This window comes from Equus caballus, chromosome 3 (assembly GCF_041296265.1).
Source record: "Equus caballus isolate H_3958 breed thoroughbred chromosome 3, TB-T2T, whole genome shotgun sequence".
NCBI lineage: Eukaryota > Metazoa > Chordata > Mammalia > Perissodactyla > Equidae > Equus > Equus caballus.
Window position 1 is genome coordinate 36011710 of NC_091686.1, and position 11643 is coordinate 36023352.

At 58.3% G+C, this 11643-nt stretch overlaps 2 protein-coding genes, 1 long non-coding RNA gene and 1 other non-coding gene across 8 annotated transcripts in view; 3 read left to right on the forward strand and 1 right to left on the reverse strand.

The window, feature by feature from the left end:
• SPG7 (SPG7 matrix AAA peptidase subunit, paraplegin) overlaps positions 1-2076 on the forward strand; it is a 33619-nt gene extending 31543 nt beyond the window's left edge. For all 5 annotated transcript variants that reach the window (XR_002806891.2, XM_023637526.2, XM_023637525.2 and 2 more), the window contains one exon: positions 1252-2076. Coding sequence is in view for 4 of the 5 variants with exons in the window: in XM_023637526.2 (XP_023493294.1) it covers positions 1252-1452 (201 nt within the window). In the remaining variant the exon portion in view is untranslated. The remainder of the gene's footprint in view (positions 1-1251) is intronic.
• Positions 2077-5672: 3596 nt separating this feature from the next.
• On the reverse strand, positions 5673-6632 carry LOC138923598 (uncharacterized). Its single transcript, XR_011437430.1, has 2 exons — positions 6513-6632; positions 5673-6151 (listed from the first exon to the last, which is right to left on the reverse strand). It is a non-coding gene; the product is annotated as an uncharacterized lncRNA (long non-coding RNA).
• On the forward strand, positions 6145-9618 carry RPL13 (ribosomal protein L13). Its single transcript, XM_005608504.4, has 6 exons — positions 6145-6767; positions 6976-7096; positions 7392-7533; positions 7711-7884; positions 8560-8616; positions 9191-9618. Exons 2-6 carry the CDS (start codon positions 6993-6995, stop codon positions 9347-9349), a joined length of 636 nt encoding a protein of 211 aa, XP_005608561.1. The 5' UTR covers positions 6145-6767; positions 6976-6992; the 3' UTR covers positions 9350-9618.
• Positions 7578-7658, forward strand: LOC111773050 (small nucleolar RNA MBII-202). Its single transcript, XR_002807252.1, has one exon. It is a non-coding gene; the product is annotated as a small nucleolar RNA MBII-202 (small nucleolar RNA).
• Positions 9619-11643: the final 2025 nt, after the last annotated feature.

Genomic DNA, 11643 nt, shown 5'->3' on the forward strand with positions numbered 1-11643 from the left:
AGCAAACCCTGGGCCGCCGAAGCAGAACGTGCGCACTTCAGTGCTGCACCACCGGGCCAGGCCCAAACTCTTGTCAATTTTTAAAATAAACTTTAAAGTTCAGAATAGTTTTAGATTTATAGGAAAGTTGCAAATATAGTAGAGAGTTCCTTCTACTGGAGACACCCAGTTTTCTCTGCTGTCAGCGTCTGCCACACCTAGTGAACCAGAACTGACGTGTTCTTAGTGACTGAAGCGCACACCTTAGTTGGACTTCCTCAGTGTTGCCCTGCGTCCCGTCTATGGTCCACCCTCTCCCCAGGGTCCTCCTGGCCGGGGCGGTTTCTCACTCCCTGTTGTGATGGCCTTGGCCTTTATGAGGCCTGGCCTGGTGTGTGAAGTGCGTCCCCCAGATGTTCTCACAGTGAGCCTGCGCGTTGGGTTTGGGGAAGGTGACCTCAGAGGTGAAGTGACTGTGTCCCGGCAGAGGGTCAGCTCCTGGTGGAGGGGCTCAGTGTCGTCCCTGGACCAGCAGCACCAGCCTCACTGGATGTTGTGAGCAGTGCAGAGTGTCAGGCCCACCGGACCTGCTGAGCCGGAACCTGCCATTCACGGCTGTGGCTGCTGCCCAGGCCTCTGGCTCTGTGGCGGGCTGAGAGTGTCCTGTCTCTGGTCTGCACTGTGGCCTCCTCACACCATTGGTGGGTTCAGAGTTCAGCAAGATAGTGGGGCAGCGTGCAGAGGAAGCAGTCGCCCCGATCTGGGGGTGACGGAAAGCAGTCAGGAGCAGCCGTGCAGTGTCCCCGTGTAGTCGGCACCGAGCCGGCAGAGATGAACTGCTGGGGCGGGATGCTCACAGGGTTCCTCAGCATGTTTCTCACGACCACGTCTGGAGCGGCAGAGCCTCCCTTCGCAAACTGTGAGGGCCCTCAGACCTCAATGCCAGCTCCCTCTCCCCAGATCCCAGTGAGGGGCTCTGCGTTTTAGCTTCCCACTCCCCGACGTGCACACATGCACACCGTTTGGCAAAGGGAGGTGGAAGGCTGACGAGGCCGGCAGCTGGGGGTCCTCTCCAGGCCTCAGACAGGGAGGGATTCTTTGCTGGAGCTGCCTGCATGTGCTGCTTCCCTGGGAAAGTGGCCTGTCGGGGCCTCCTGCTCACAGACGCCCCTTCCTGGGAGGGGGGCCCCTCCCTCCTGGGTGCTGCGCTCTCAAAAGGCTCTTGTCTGTCCTTGTCGGGGGCTCACACACTGCCCTGCTTGTTCCTCCTAGCTGGCGAATGCCCTGCTGGAAAAGGAAGTGATAAACTATGAGGACATCGAGGCCCTCATTGGCCCGCCGCCTCACGGACCCAAGAAGATGATCGCGCCTCAGAGGTGGAGCGACGCTGAGCGAGAGAAGCAAGATGCCGGGGAGGAGGAGGCGCCTCAGCAGCCCCCGCTCCGAGGGGAAGAGCCATCTTGGCCCAAATAGTGGGATCACCCTGACTGCCCGTGGGGCTGCGGCGTCTGCCAGGCCCAGAAAGCGAGCTCCTTACTGGCTCCTTCAAGTTCCCTTCGCCAGAGACTCGGCCTGCTCTGGTCTCTGCTGAGGGCTTCCGAGCTCTGTGTGCCCATTTCCCCCCCCGGGATTAGTAAAGTCTTCGAGAGATGGATGGTTCAGCTTTTGTTTTAGATGGTTTTCCTCCACGGGAGGGTCCCAGGTGCGCGTGGAGCCCTTCTTGAGTTCCCCAGTCTGTGACCCTGTCACTTCTTGGTGTGGGGGGATCCCAGGGCAGTGCAGCGGGCAGGCTCTGAACAGCCTGTTCATGCCGGGGCTGCTGCATGGGCTGCTCCCGGCTCCTGTGTCTTCACCAGAATGCTAATGGGATCTGCGATGAAGGGACCCTCTGAGCCGATTGTCACTGGTTCCTTGCTGGGCCCTGTCCTTGTGCTCACTCGTCAGTGGGGATACCGAGATTCTAGAGGATTAAAACACTGCCACCTACTGCTGTGTGGACCACTGAGCACGAGAACCTCTCCTTGCTGGTCTGGTGGTGCTGTGGGGGACACCTGAGAACTGTTGGGATACTTACCAATAAATTCTGTGGATGGAGAAGGTCGTTGTATTGCACTGCCAGCTCTAACCCCCCGGGGTTGTCGGTTTGTCCTGGATCACAGGATTGTGTCTGCAGTGTATAATCGGCCATGAGATAATCAACTGAAGATCCCCTTTCACAGGGATCTGGGATAAAGGGGCAAGGACGCCGCATCGCTGTGAGACAGAAGTGCCCTCAGCTCCCCGTCTCCAGGGGTGCCCGACAGCACGGGGGCTCCTCCCTGCTGCTCTCACTGCTTCGCCTGCTCTGTGAGTGGCGTTTGGAGCGGTTATGGCCGCTTCCTGATAGGATGGGTTGTCCTGTTGCTGCCCCCCTTTGCCCTGAGGACCTGCTGTATGGGGCAGGGCAGGTGTGGTTACGCACCAAGGGAGGGCAGCTCTGAGGGGCACTGTGGCCTTTGCCCCAGCTCTCCAATTCATTCCCAAAGATCTGCATGTAGTTAGGGCGTTGCGGCTGGTACCTCTGCCCTGGGGTGGCATCCTCTCTGATGGTGGACCCCCCGCACTTCATTCAAATAGCCTGTGTCTGTCCATCCTTTGGAAAATCATTTGCTGAGTGCCAGAAGATGCTTAGCCAGGAAAAGGAGGTGAATGGCAGGAAAGGGCTACCTTGCTATAGCGGAGGAAGCTGCAGCCCGGCTTCCCAGTGCTCACTGGTGTGAGTGGGCTCATGGCCACCCAGAGAAGGAAGGTCACTTCGTGCTTAGATTTACACGAGTGAGTTGTTCGCAGATTTGGGCCCTCTGAGGGGTCACAAGTGACGTCACCTCCCGGTTATCAGACACCTGGTGCTGGAGAAGAGCACCGTGGGTAATGCCTCCTCTGCTATCTCGTGCGTGGACCAACACTGCTCCTCACACCTCCTTGAAGGGGGTCCTGGAAGTGAAGAGGCTTCTCCAGCAACAGCATGTGGTCTCCTGGAGCAGCCAGACTGCACCCCTGGGACCACAACCCTGCCCTCTGCCCTCTGCAGCATGGCCTGGCCGTAGCTTCTGCAAGTCTTCTCTGAGTCAGGCGTGGGAAGTCTCCTTGTTGAGATGAACACTTGTTGCTTAAGTAAACGTATACTTAACATAGAGAGCCTCTGCAGATTAAAAGAGAGAAATGAACTTTATGTTTCTTAAATCACAATACAAATTGTTCTGTTTTTTTTTTTTTTTCTCCTCCTGCTAATCCTCCTCTTTTTGCTGAGGAAGCCTGGCCCTGAGCTAACATCCATGCCCATCTTCCTCTGCTTTATATGTGGGATGCCTACCACAGCATGGCTTGCCACGCGGTGCCACATCTGCACCCGGGATCCAAACTGGTGAACCCTGGGCCACTAAAGCAGAACGTGTGCACTTAACTGCTGTGCCACCGAGCCAGCCCCTCTCCATTTTGATCTATACTCAAGAATGAAATGATGTTTTGCTTTTTCAAAATTTATTTTTTGAGATATAATTGACATACATTTTATTAGTTTCAGGTTTACAACATGATTTGATATATATATTGTGAAATGATCACAATGTCTAGTTAACATTCATCACCATAGTTACAGAATTTTCTTTTCTGTGATAACTTTTAAGATCTACTCTCAAGAACTTTCAAATGGAACATTTATGATTATGATAACGTACTTGCAGTTTTCTTTCCATGACATTGGGTGTTTCTCATATTACAGGACTCCGAGTTCGCCCATATCTGATTTATGTGTAGGCTGATTTGGGGAAGTTGAGAGGCGGAGTTGTCGCCTTCTGTGACCAGGCAGTGTAAAACTACTGAGTTGGAGGCTTTCCTAGTTCAATGTATAGGATGTTGTTAGCATGCTAATTTTTGCAAAGTGGTATTAGAGACATGACATGTTTTTCCTCAACGCATTATAAAATCACTTTGCTGCCATATTAAAAATCAGGATTTTTGTGGGGCCAGCCTAGTGGTGCAGCAGTTAAGTTCGTGCTCTCAGCTTCAGTGGCCCAGGGTTCATGGGTTCAGATCCTGGTGTGGCCCTACACACTGCTTATCAAGCCACACTGTGGCTGGTGCCCCACATATAAGATGGAGGAAGATGGGCACAGATGTTAGTTCAGGGCTAATCTTCCTCAAAAAAAAAAAGGAATATTCCCCAACTTATTAAGAAAAATAAAATCAAGATTGTGTGCCTGCAAGGGCTCCAGACGCTATCGTCAACTGTCTCAGGCTGCATTTCTTTGAGGCCGACCCTCCAAGCAGCAGCTGGATGAGGGCAATCAGGTGCAGGTGGAGAATGAGCCGGTACGGCTGAGTTACTGGAGCTCAGCCTTGCAAAGAAGTTCTGGGAAGCTGTGCAGAGCATGCTCCGACACCTCCAGGGGCGTTTATCCAGGCCCTCTGGCCCCCGGGCCTCCTAGCCCAGCGTGGCATGGCTTCCAGGGGCATGAGTGGCAGCCCTCTCAGTGGCCCCTGCAGGCCCAAGCCCAAAGCCCTTCAGCAGAGCTGAGGCTGTGGAGTTCTGTGCAAAGCAGGACAGGGACTGTCTCTATGGCTACTGACTTTTAAAACCCTTGGGCCAGCCAAGGCTTCATGTCAAAGGACCGCTGCATGACACTTTAATCTTTCCCAACAGGAAGGCTGAGCGTGTTTCCAGTAGAATTTCATATCACTTTTTTTGCCTTGCTATTCTGTATACTGTTTTTTTTGAGGAAGATTAGCCCTGAGCTAACTGCTGCCAATCCCCCTCTTTTCACTGAGGAAGGCAGGCCCTGAGCTCACATCCACGCCCGCCTTCCTTTACTTTATATGTGGGACGCCTACCACAGCATGGCTCGCCAAGTGGTGCCAGGTCCGCACCCAGGATCTGAACTGGCGAACCCTGGGGCCGCTGAAGCAGAACGTGCACTTCACTGTTGCGCCAGCGGGCGGCCCTCGTTTTGCATACTTTTAAAGGACGAAGTGTGGCGTCTCCAGGCGTGGGAACTGGAATTCTACGCCTGGCCGTGTGCAGCAGACCACAGTCCTCAAATTACAACTCGGCCTTCTCACCTGGAACGTAATTCTGAGCCGTGTTTCCAATTTCAGACCTTAACCCCGGCCCGGTGGCCCAGGGCAGCATCTTAACTGCAAGCAGCTGGAGCTCGGGTGGAGGCGTGGGTTAGGGCAGATGGAGCTGCCTGAGTCTGTGGGTCTGCCCAGAAAGAGACACTGCAGATGGGGACAGGAATGTGCTTGAGATTAGACGGAGCAGGTATCTGGGTCCACCGCGGGATCATTGCAAGGGGCTGAGAACAGCACAGGAAGTGTGGGCTAACATCTGACTGATCACATTCAAAGAAATCTGTCAGGAGCCAAGGCAAGCGTTTATTCCACAAACGTCTCCTCCAGTGTCGGTGCAGTTATGCTGCTGCCTGGAGTGAGCGTGGGTTCAGGCCCCAGCTCCACTGGACACGGTGATCTGAGGCGGAAGAGCATCTCTCACGGTTTTGGTGAGCATTCCCTAACTCCAACCCTCCCCTCTGCTGCGCCGCCTTCACCACCCCGGCTCCTGCCATGTCGCCTGGAAGCAGGGCTGTGCGACGTCAGGACCGCCCAGCATCACTGGCTCACCCCGTGCTGGGCGCCGCCGCGTGCGGGGCCCTAAAGCAGTGGGGACTCCCAGCAGTCCTCCCACCTCACCGAAGGGAGAAGCTCAAGCACCTCGGCAAAGTCTCGACGCCGGCACACGGGTAGAACCACGCCAACCCCGCGCCGCTGTCTCAGGGACCTGCGGGCACGGGCCTTCCACGTGAGCCCGCCTGCGTCTGCGAGAGGGGCAGACTAAAGGCATCTTAAGTCCTACCCTCCCAGACAGACGCGGCTGGCCGGCTTAGGGAGGAGCGCCTCGTGCCAGCCGTCTGTGCCGACCACGGACGGGCCCGGACCTCCCTGCAGGCCGCGCACTCCTCCGCGCGGCTCAACGCCGGCCTCCCCGACCACACCCTAGCCTTCCTCGCCGAGCCCCAGCCCGGCCTCCAACGCCCAAGGGTGTCTCAACCCGTCTACTCAGCGAGGACGCCGGCCTCCGAGGGTCCCACTCGTGTCGTGACGTCCTGAAACCGCTGACCGGGTCCACCGAGGGAACCTGGCGAAAGGAGGGCGGGCAGGAGGGTCACTGGGGGCAAGGCTCACGGGCGGCGGCGACTCCCGGGCCCGTCGCGGAGAGCGTCAGGAGGACGCGCGGCGGGCAGAGCGGCCCCTGCAGCCGGCCGCCGGGACTCTCGGTCCCAGCTGCCCGGCCGCGGCGGAGCTACCGACCCGCCGAGGGGGGCTTCCGCGTGGAAACACCCGAGAGGAGCCGGGCGCCCGCTCACGGCCCGCTCGGCACAGTTACGGGCCTGAAGTAGCACGGAAGCCCCGACGGGAGGTGGAACGAAACCGGAAGCCTCGGTGAGAGGTCACACCGAGTCCGGCGTCGTGCAGAGCAGGAAAGGCCGGGCACCTACTGGAGCCCGCTGAGCCCAAGCCGCGGCCGCCCTGTGGGTCGGGGCGTCCTCTTCCGGGGCCGCGAAGAGCCCGCGGGCGGCGCCATGTCCACCAGGGACCGCGGGAGCGGCCGGGAGCGCACGGGCGTCACTTCCGGGATACCCGTCTCTGATTGGTCAGAAAGCTCCGGCGCCTCTGGTTGGCTGGGCCCACAACCATCCCAGGGGGCTTTGCGGCGCCACTTCCTTTTCGCCGGCCGTACCCGGGAGGAGGAGGTGGGTAGGCTGGAGCTCGGCGCCATGGGAAGCCGGCGATTGCCATCGGGTTCCATCCGCCGCCATCCGCGTAGGGCAGCTGCCCGCGCGGCCGAGGAAGGGACTCTGCAGATGGCGTCGGGCCGTGACCCGGGCTCTGTGGGCAGGCGGGCGGATGGGACCCCGCGTCCGCCGGAGCCCAGGTGCTGACTCGCTGCCTACCCCGCAGGCCCCTAGGCAGCAGCCATGGCGCCCAGCCGGAATGGCATGATCCTGAAGCCGCACTTCCACAAGGACTGGCAGCGGCGCGTGGCCACGTGGTTCAACCAGCCGGCGCGTAAGATCCGCAGGTGAGCGGGCGGGCGCGGCCTCCTGTGTTCCCTCTGTTCTCTCCGTGTCTCCTCCCCGTCCCTCCGTGTTCCCGTGTCCTCTCCGTGTGTCTCCTCTCCGTTCCTTCGTGCTCCTGTGTCTCCTCCGTGTGTCTCCTCTCTGTTGCTCCGTGTTCCTTGTGTCTGCTTCGTGCATTTTCTTTCTCCCTCCATGTTCCCTGTGTCCCCTCCGTGCCTCCTCCGTGTGTTTCCTCCGTCCCGCCGTGTCCCCGAGCGGGGGCCCGGGGTAACCGGCGCTCGGCCTTTCTCCGTCCAGGCGCAAGGCCCGGCAGGCCAAGGCGCGGCGCATCGCCCCGCGGCCGGCGTGCGGCCCGGTCCGGCCCGTCGTGCGCTGCCCCACCGTCAGGTACCACACCCGCGTGCGCGCCGGCAGGGGCTTCAGCCTGGAGGAGCTGCGGGTGAGTAGCGCGGCGGGCGCCGTCAGCCGTCCCTGCCGGTCGCATGATGACAGTCTCCGGAATCTCTGCACGGCCTTGATGAAAGTGCACTGAACCCTTGTCCGTCTGACGGCCGGGCGCGCGCTGGGGGCGCGGGGCGATCATCCCTCGGGGCTGCATCTGTGTGTCTCTGGACAGGTGGCCGGCATCCACAAGAAGGTGGCCCGGACCATCGGGATCTCGGTGGACCCCAGGAGGCGGAACAAGTCCACCGAGTCCCTGCAGGCCAACGTGCAGCGGCTGAAGGAGTACCGCTCCAAGCTCATCCTCTTCCCCAGGAGGCCCTCGGCCCCCAAGAAGGGGGACAGCTCGGTGAGTCAGTGCTCGGCCCGAGAGGGGCCTGGAGGCCTGCCCGTGGGTCAGGTGGTGTGAGAAGAGGAGGCATTTACTTAGCATTTCTTTGTTTCCTAAGGTTGGGTGGCCTTGTATGGGTGGGTGATAGAGAACTGATGAATGAGAAAAAAAGCTGTTGGGAGATTGTACGTTAATTGTGAGAACTGCCACAGTTCACGCTTGTGCTCAAAAGCGATCTGGCTTATGGTGATGGTGAGAGCTGTTTGTGTTAGAGCTAGCTTTCTTACATTGGAAGTGTCTTGCTGTTTAAGATGCTTCATACGCAATGCAGACATTTCTAGAAGAACCTGCAGGACGCGGTTGACAGCGTCCATGCCTATGGACTTTCAGGAGTAGGGTTTGGGGGGTGACTTTATAGTCCAGACCATAGTTTGTTCTGCCTGCATCCCTGGTCACACTTGGGTGGTTGTCTTGTGTCTGCCCGTGTCTGCTGTTAGCTAGATGCACCAGGACCCCAGTGACACACTGAGGATGTGTGCAGAACACACGCACCTGTGGGGGCAGGCGCCGTTCCACTTCCAAGCATGGGGATGGACGTCTAGCGAGAGGCGTGGGGCTGTCTCAGAAGGTTAGACAGTTGGACCTCTTGGGGAAATGAGCTGAGTCCACTTGACTCTCCTTTCTCGTTAACAGGCGGAAGAACTCAAATTGGCCACCCAGCTGACAGGACCGGTTATGCCTATACGGAACGTAAGTGGAGGAGTTGAGCGCGTGCGCATGTGAGGGCTTACTGGGGCGGGGAAGGGGTTGCAGGGAGTCAAGGGCGGCACCTGGGGCCTGCGTTAAGATGTATAGGTTCACGAAAAGGGACTTTTTTCTTTAGTCCTGGGAAGAGCATCCTGCATTCTTAACAGGTGCACTCCTTGGGAGGGCTTTGTCCTCCCTTTGAGGAAGCTTTGGGGACCCTCGCTTGCACTTCCTCATCTTTGGGTTCTTTTTTCTCTGGGCATGTTTTGATGATCCTCTAACCTGCCCAGCAAGCGACCAGGCCATTGAGGTTCCTCTGGGACGGGTGGCGGGTCTGAGCACAGTGCCCCACCATCCTTCATAACTGAGGCAGTTGCTTCTGCCTCTGCTTTGAGTTTGGGGAGGTTGCTGAATCCTGGGGAGGGTTATTACACCTCTGGCCTGGCGGCCTCTAGCCCCAGCAGTGGCCTGGCCAGGCGGCGTTCCTTGATCTCCAAGGCGCCTCGGGTTCCGGCCTTTGGTTCTCGGCCTCGTCACAGGCGTCCGCAGTGAGGCCTGAGCCCACGCTCTCTTCCAGGTCTACAAGAAGGAGAAGGCCAGAGCCATCACGGACGAGGAGAAGAACTTCAAGGCCTTCGCCAGCCTCCGCATGGCCCGCGCCAACGCCCGGCTCTTTGGCATCCGGGCAAAAAGGGCCAAGGAGGCCGCAGAGCAGGATGTGGAAAAGAAAAAATAAAGCCTTGTGGGCAACTTGCGATAAATCTGCGGTCTCCACGTGACATCCGTCTGAGGAACGGGCTGTGGCCTGGGGAGATGTTTTGTTGTAAGGGGAGCCTGCAGGCCTGGCAGGGGACGAAGGTGTTGCTGCAGGGGAGCCCGGAGACTGGATTGCATCTTGCTTTTTGTATTTCCGAACCGTTTGATTAGTTGCTGGTTGAATAATTTAATAGCTTTTTTTCTGGGAAGGTTCCAATGCCTAATGTTAAGTAAAGTTGTCTATTTTAATCAGAGTAGTTTCTAGTTACTTTAGCATCCCCAGATTTGGGTAGTCAGCCTTGCCTTGACTCACAGCCAGACTCTCCCTGGGCCCGTCTGCCCGTCTGCTGTGCCGAGGAGGGGCCCGTCACCCAAACGGGGGCCATGTGTGCTCTGCAGAAGGCTGGCCTCTCCTACCCCTAAGACACCTGCAAATCCCTGCACCTACTTTGCTGCCAAGCGGCAGCCAGGACAGCCCCACTGCCCACCCCAGAGGAGGGCTGGAGGCCAGCTGTGCGGTGCCCACATGGACAAGCACTGCGTTGCCTGTACCCCTGATGATAGCATGGTGTGTGGCGGTTTTTGTTTTGTTTTTGAGGAAGATTAGCCTTGAGCTAACATTTGCTGCCAATCCTCTTTTCACTGAGGAAGACTGGCCCTGAGCTAACATCCGTGCCCACCTTCCTCTACTTTCTATGTGGGACGCCTGCCACAGCATGGCTTGCCAAGCGGTGCCATATCGGCACCTGGGATCCAAACTGGCGAACCCTGGGCTGCCGAAGCAGAAGGTGCGCACTTAACCGCTGCCCACCGGGCCAGCCTCGGTGCCTGAGTGTTTTTGAAATTGGAGTCTGGTTTCCCTACAAGTGAGATGCTCAGATACAGCTCCATCCTGGTCCCTGGTCCCTGGTCCCTGTTTGTCACAGCAGGGCTTGCTGTGAGAGAAGCAGCTTTGGAGACTGACTTCTTAGTATGTTTTAGTGTTGACCCTGCAGCCCTGCAGATGCAGCTTTTTATGCACTCGGGTCACGGGCAATCCTGTGCCCAGCAGCTGCATCCGACGGTTTAGAGGGCTTCCCTGTTGCACATCTGTAGTCACCAGTTGTTGGGGTGCTGACTCCCGTGCTCTTGTATATTTAGGAATCCTGTGCCGTGTCCCTGACATCCATCCGTAAGAGGAAGGACGTGGTGGGGACCTCTGGTGGCCGTGTGATGTGGGTTCCGTCTGCCTTGTGCTTGGGAGCCTCGTGAGGAGTTAAACTAGTGTCCCCAAGGGCAGGTGGCTCTGTCCTGCCAGAGTCCTGGCTATGCTCTTCACAGGTCCTGGAGCCCAGGGGCCTTCCGGCGGACATGCAGGGCAGCAGCCCCTCTGTACTAGTTCCCAAGTGCTGGCCTGTCACCCCTTGACATGGTTTCTGTCTTCAGTCACCTCTGCACACACCTCATCCCACTTCAGGCCTTGTACCCCTAGCTGCACCCCCGCCTTGTGCAGGGCCTGCTGCAGTACCTGGCTGGTGAGGGAGTGAATGTGCTCAACGAAGGCCTCCAGTAGGGGACCCAGGCTTTAGGACCCCGTGACACTTTCTGTAATGCCCTCCTCCGACCCATGCGGCTCTGCTGTATTGCCTAGAGTAAGCTGTTCCTCTGGCCTCCCACTGGTGGCACTTGGCTACGTGCTGTGGGTGTTCATGAGGGATGGCCCTGCCCCCAGCAGCCAGGCGAGCTGTGCCACCTGGTGAGGCTTGAGCCCCGCACCTGGAGAAGCATTCAGAGGGGCTCTGCTTGCTCTCCAGAGTCTGCTCTGAGCCACCGCAACCCCCGACGGGGGAGAGGGGAGGTACTGCCCCCTGCAGTGCTGGAACGCTCTGGGCAGTGCGTTTGTGGAGTTTTACAACTGGGGTTACGTTATGTGAGTCTGGATCAGGAGGTGATGGGTTTTGTGGCTTTGCTGGTGGCCCAGCTTCGGAGCTGTGATGCTGCCTGTGGCGGCCAGCCCTGGCCCAGCCCTCCCTGAGGCTAAGGGAGCTTCCCTGCAGGCAGAGCTGGAGGCCTGGAGGATGGGTGCTGCTGGCCCACCTGGGAATCCCTGAAGTCACACTGGTCCCCCGGTGAAGGCCCAGCAGTGATGACCAAGAGCTCACAACTGTAGGGTTGTAGGTGCTGCAAGGGCGGGGCCTCCCTCGGGACTGCTACCTGTGATGGGGTCATTTGTTCACCGCCTCCCCAGGATTTTAGGGTGGCCCTGGATTCCCGCCCCTGGAAGATGTGCCCAGG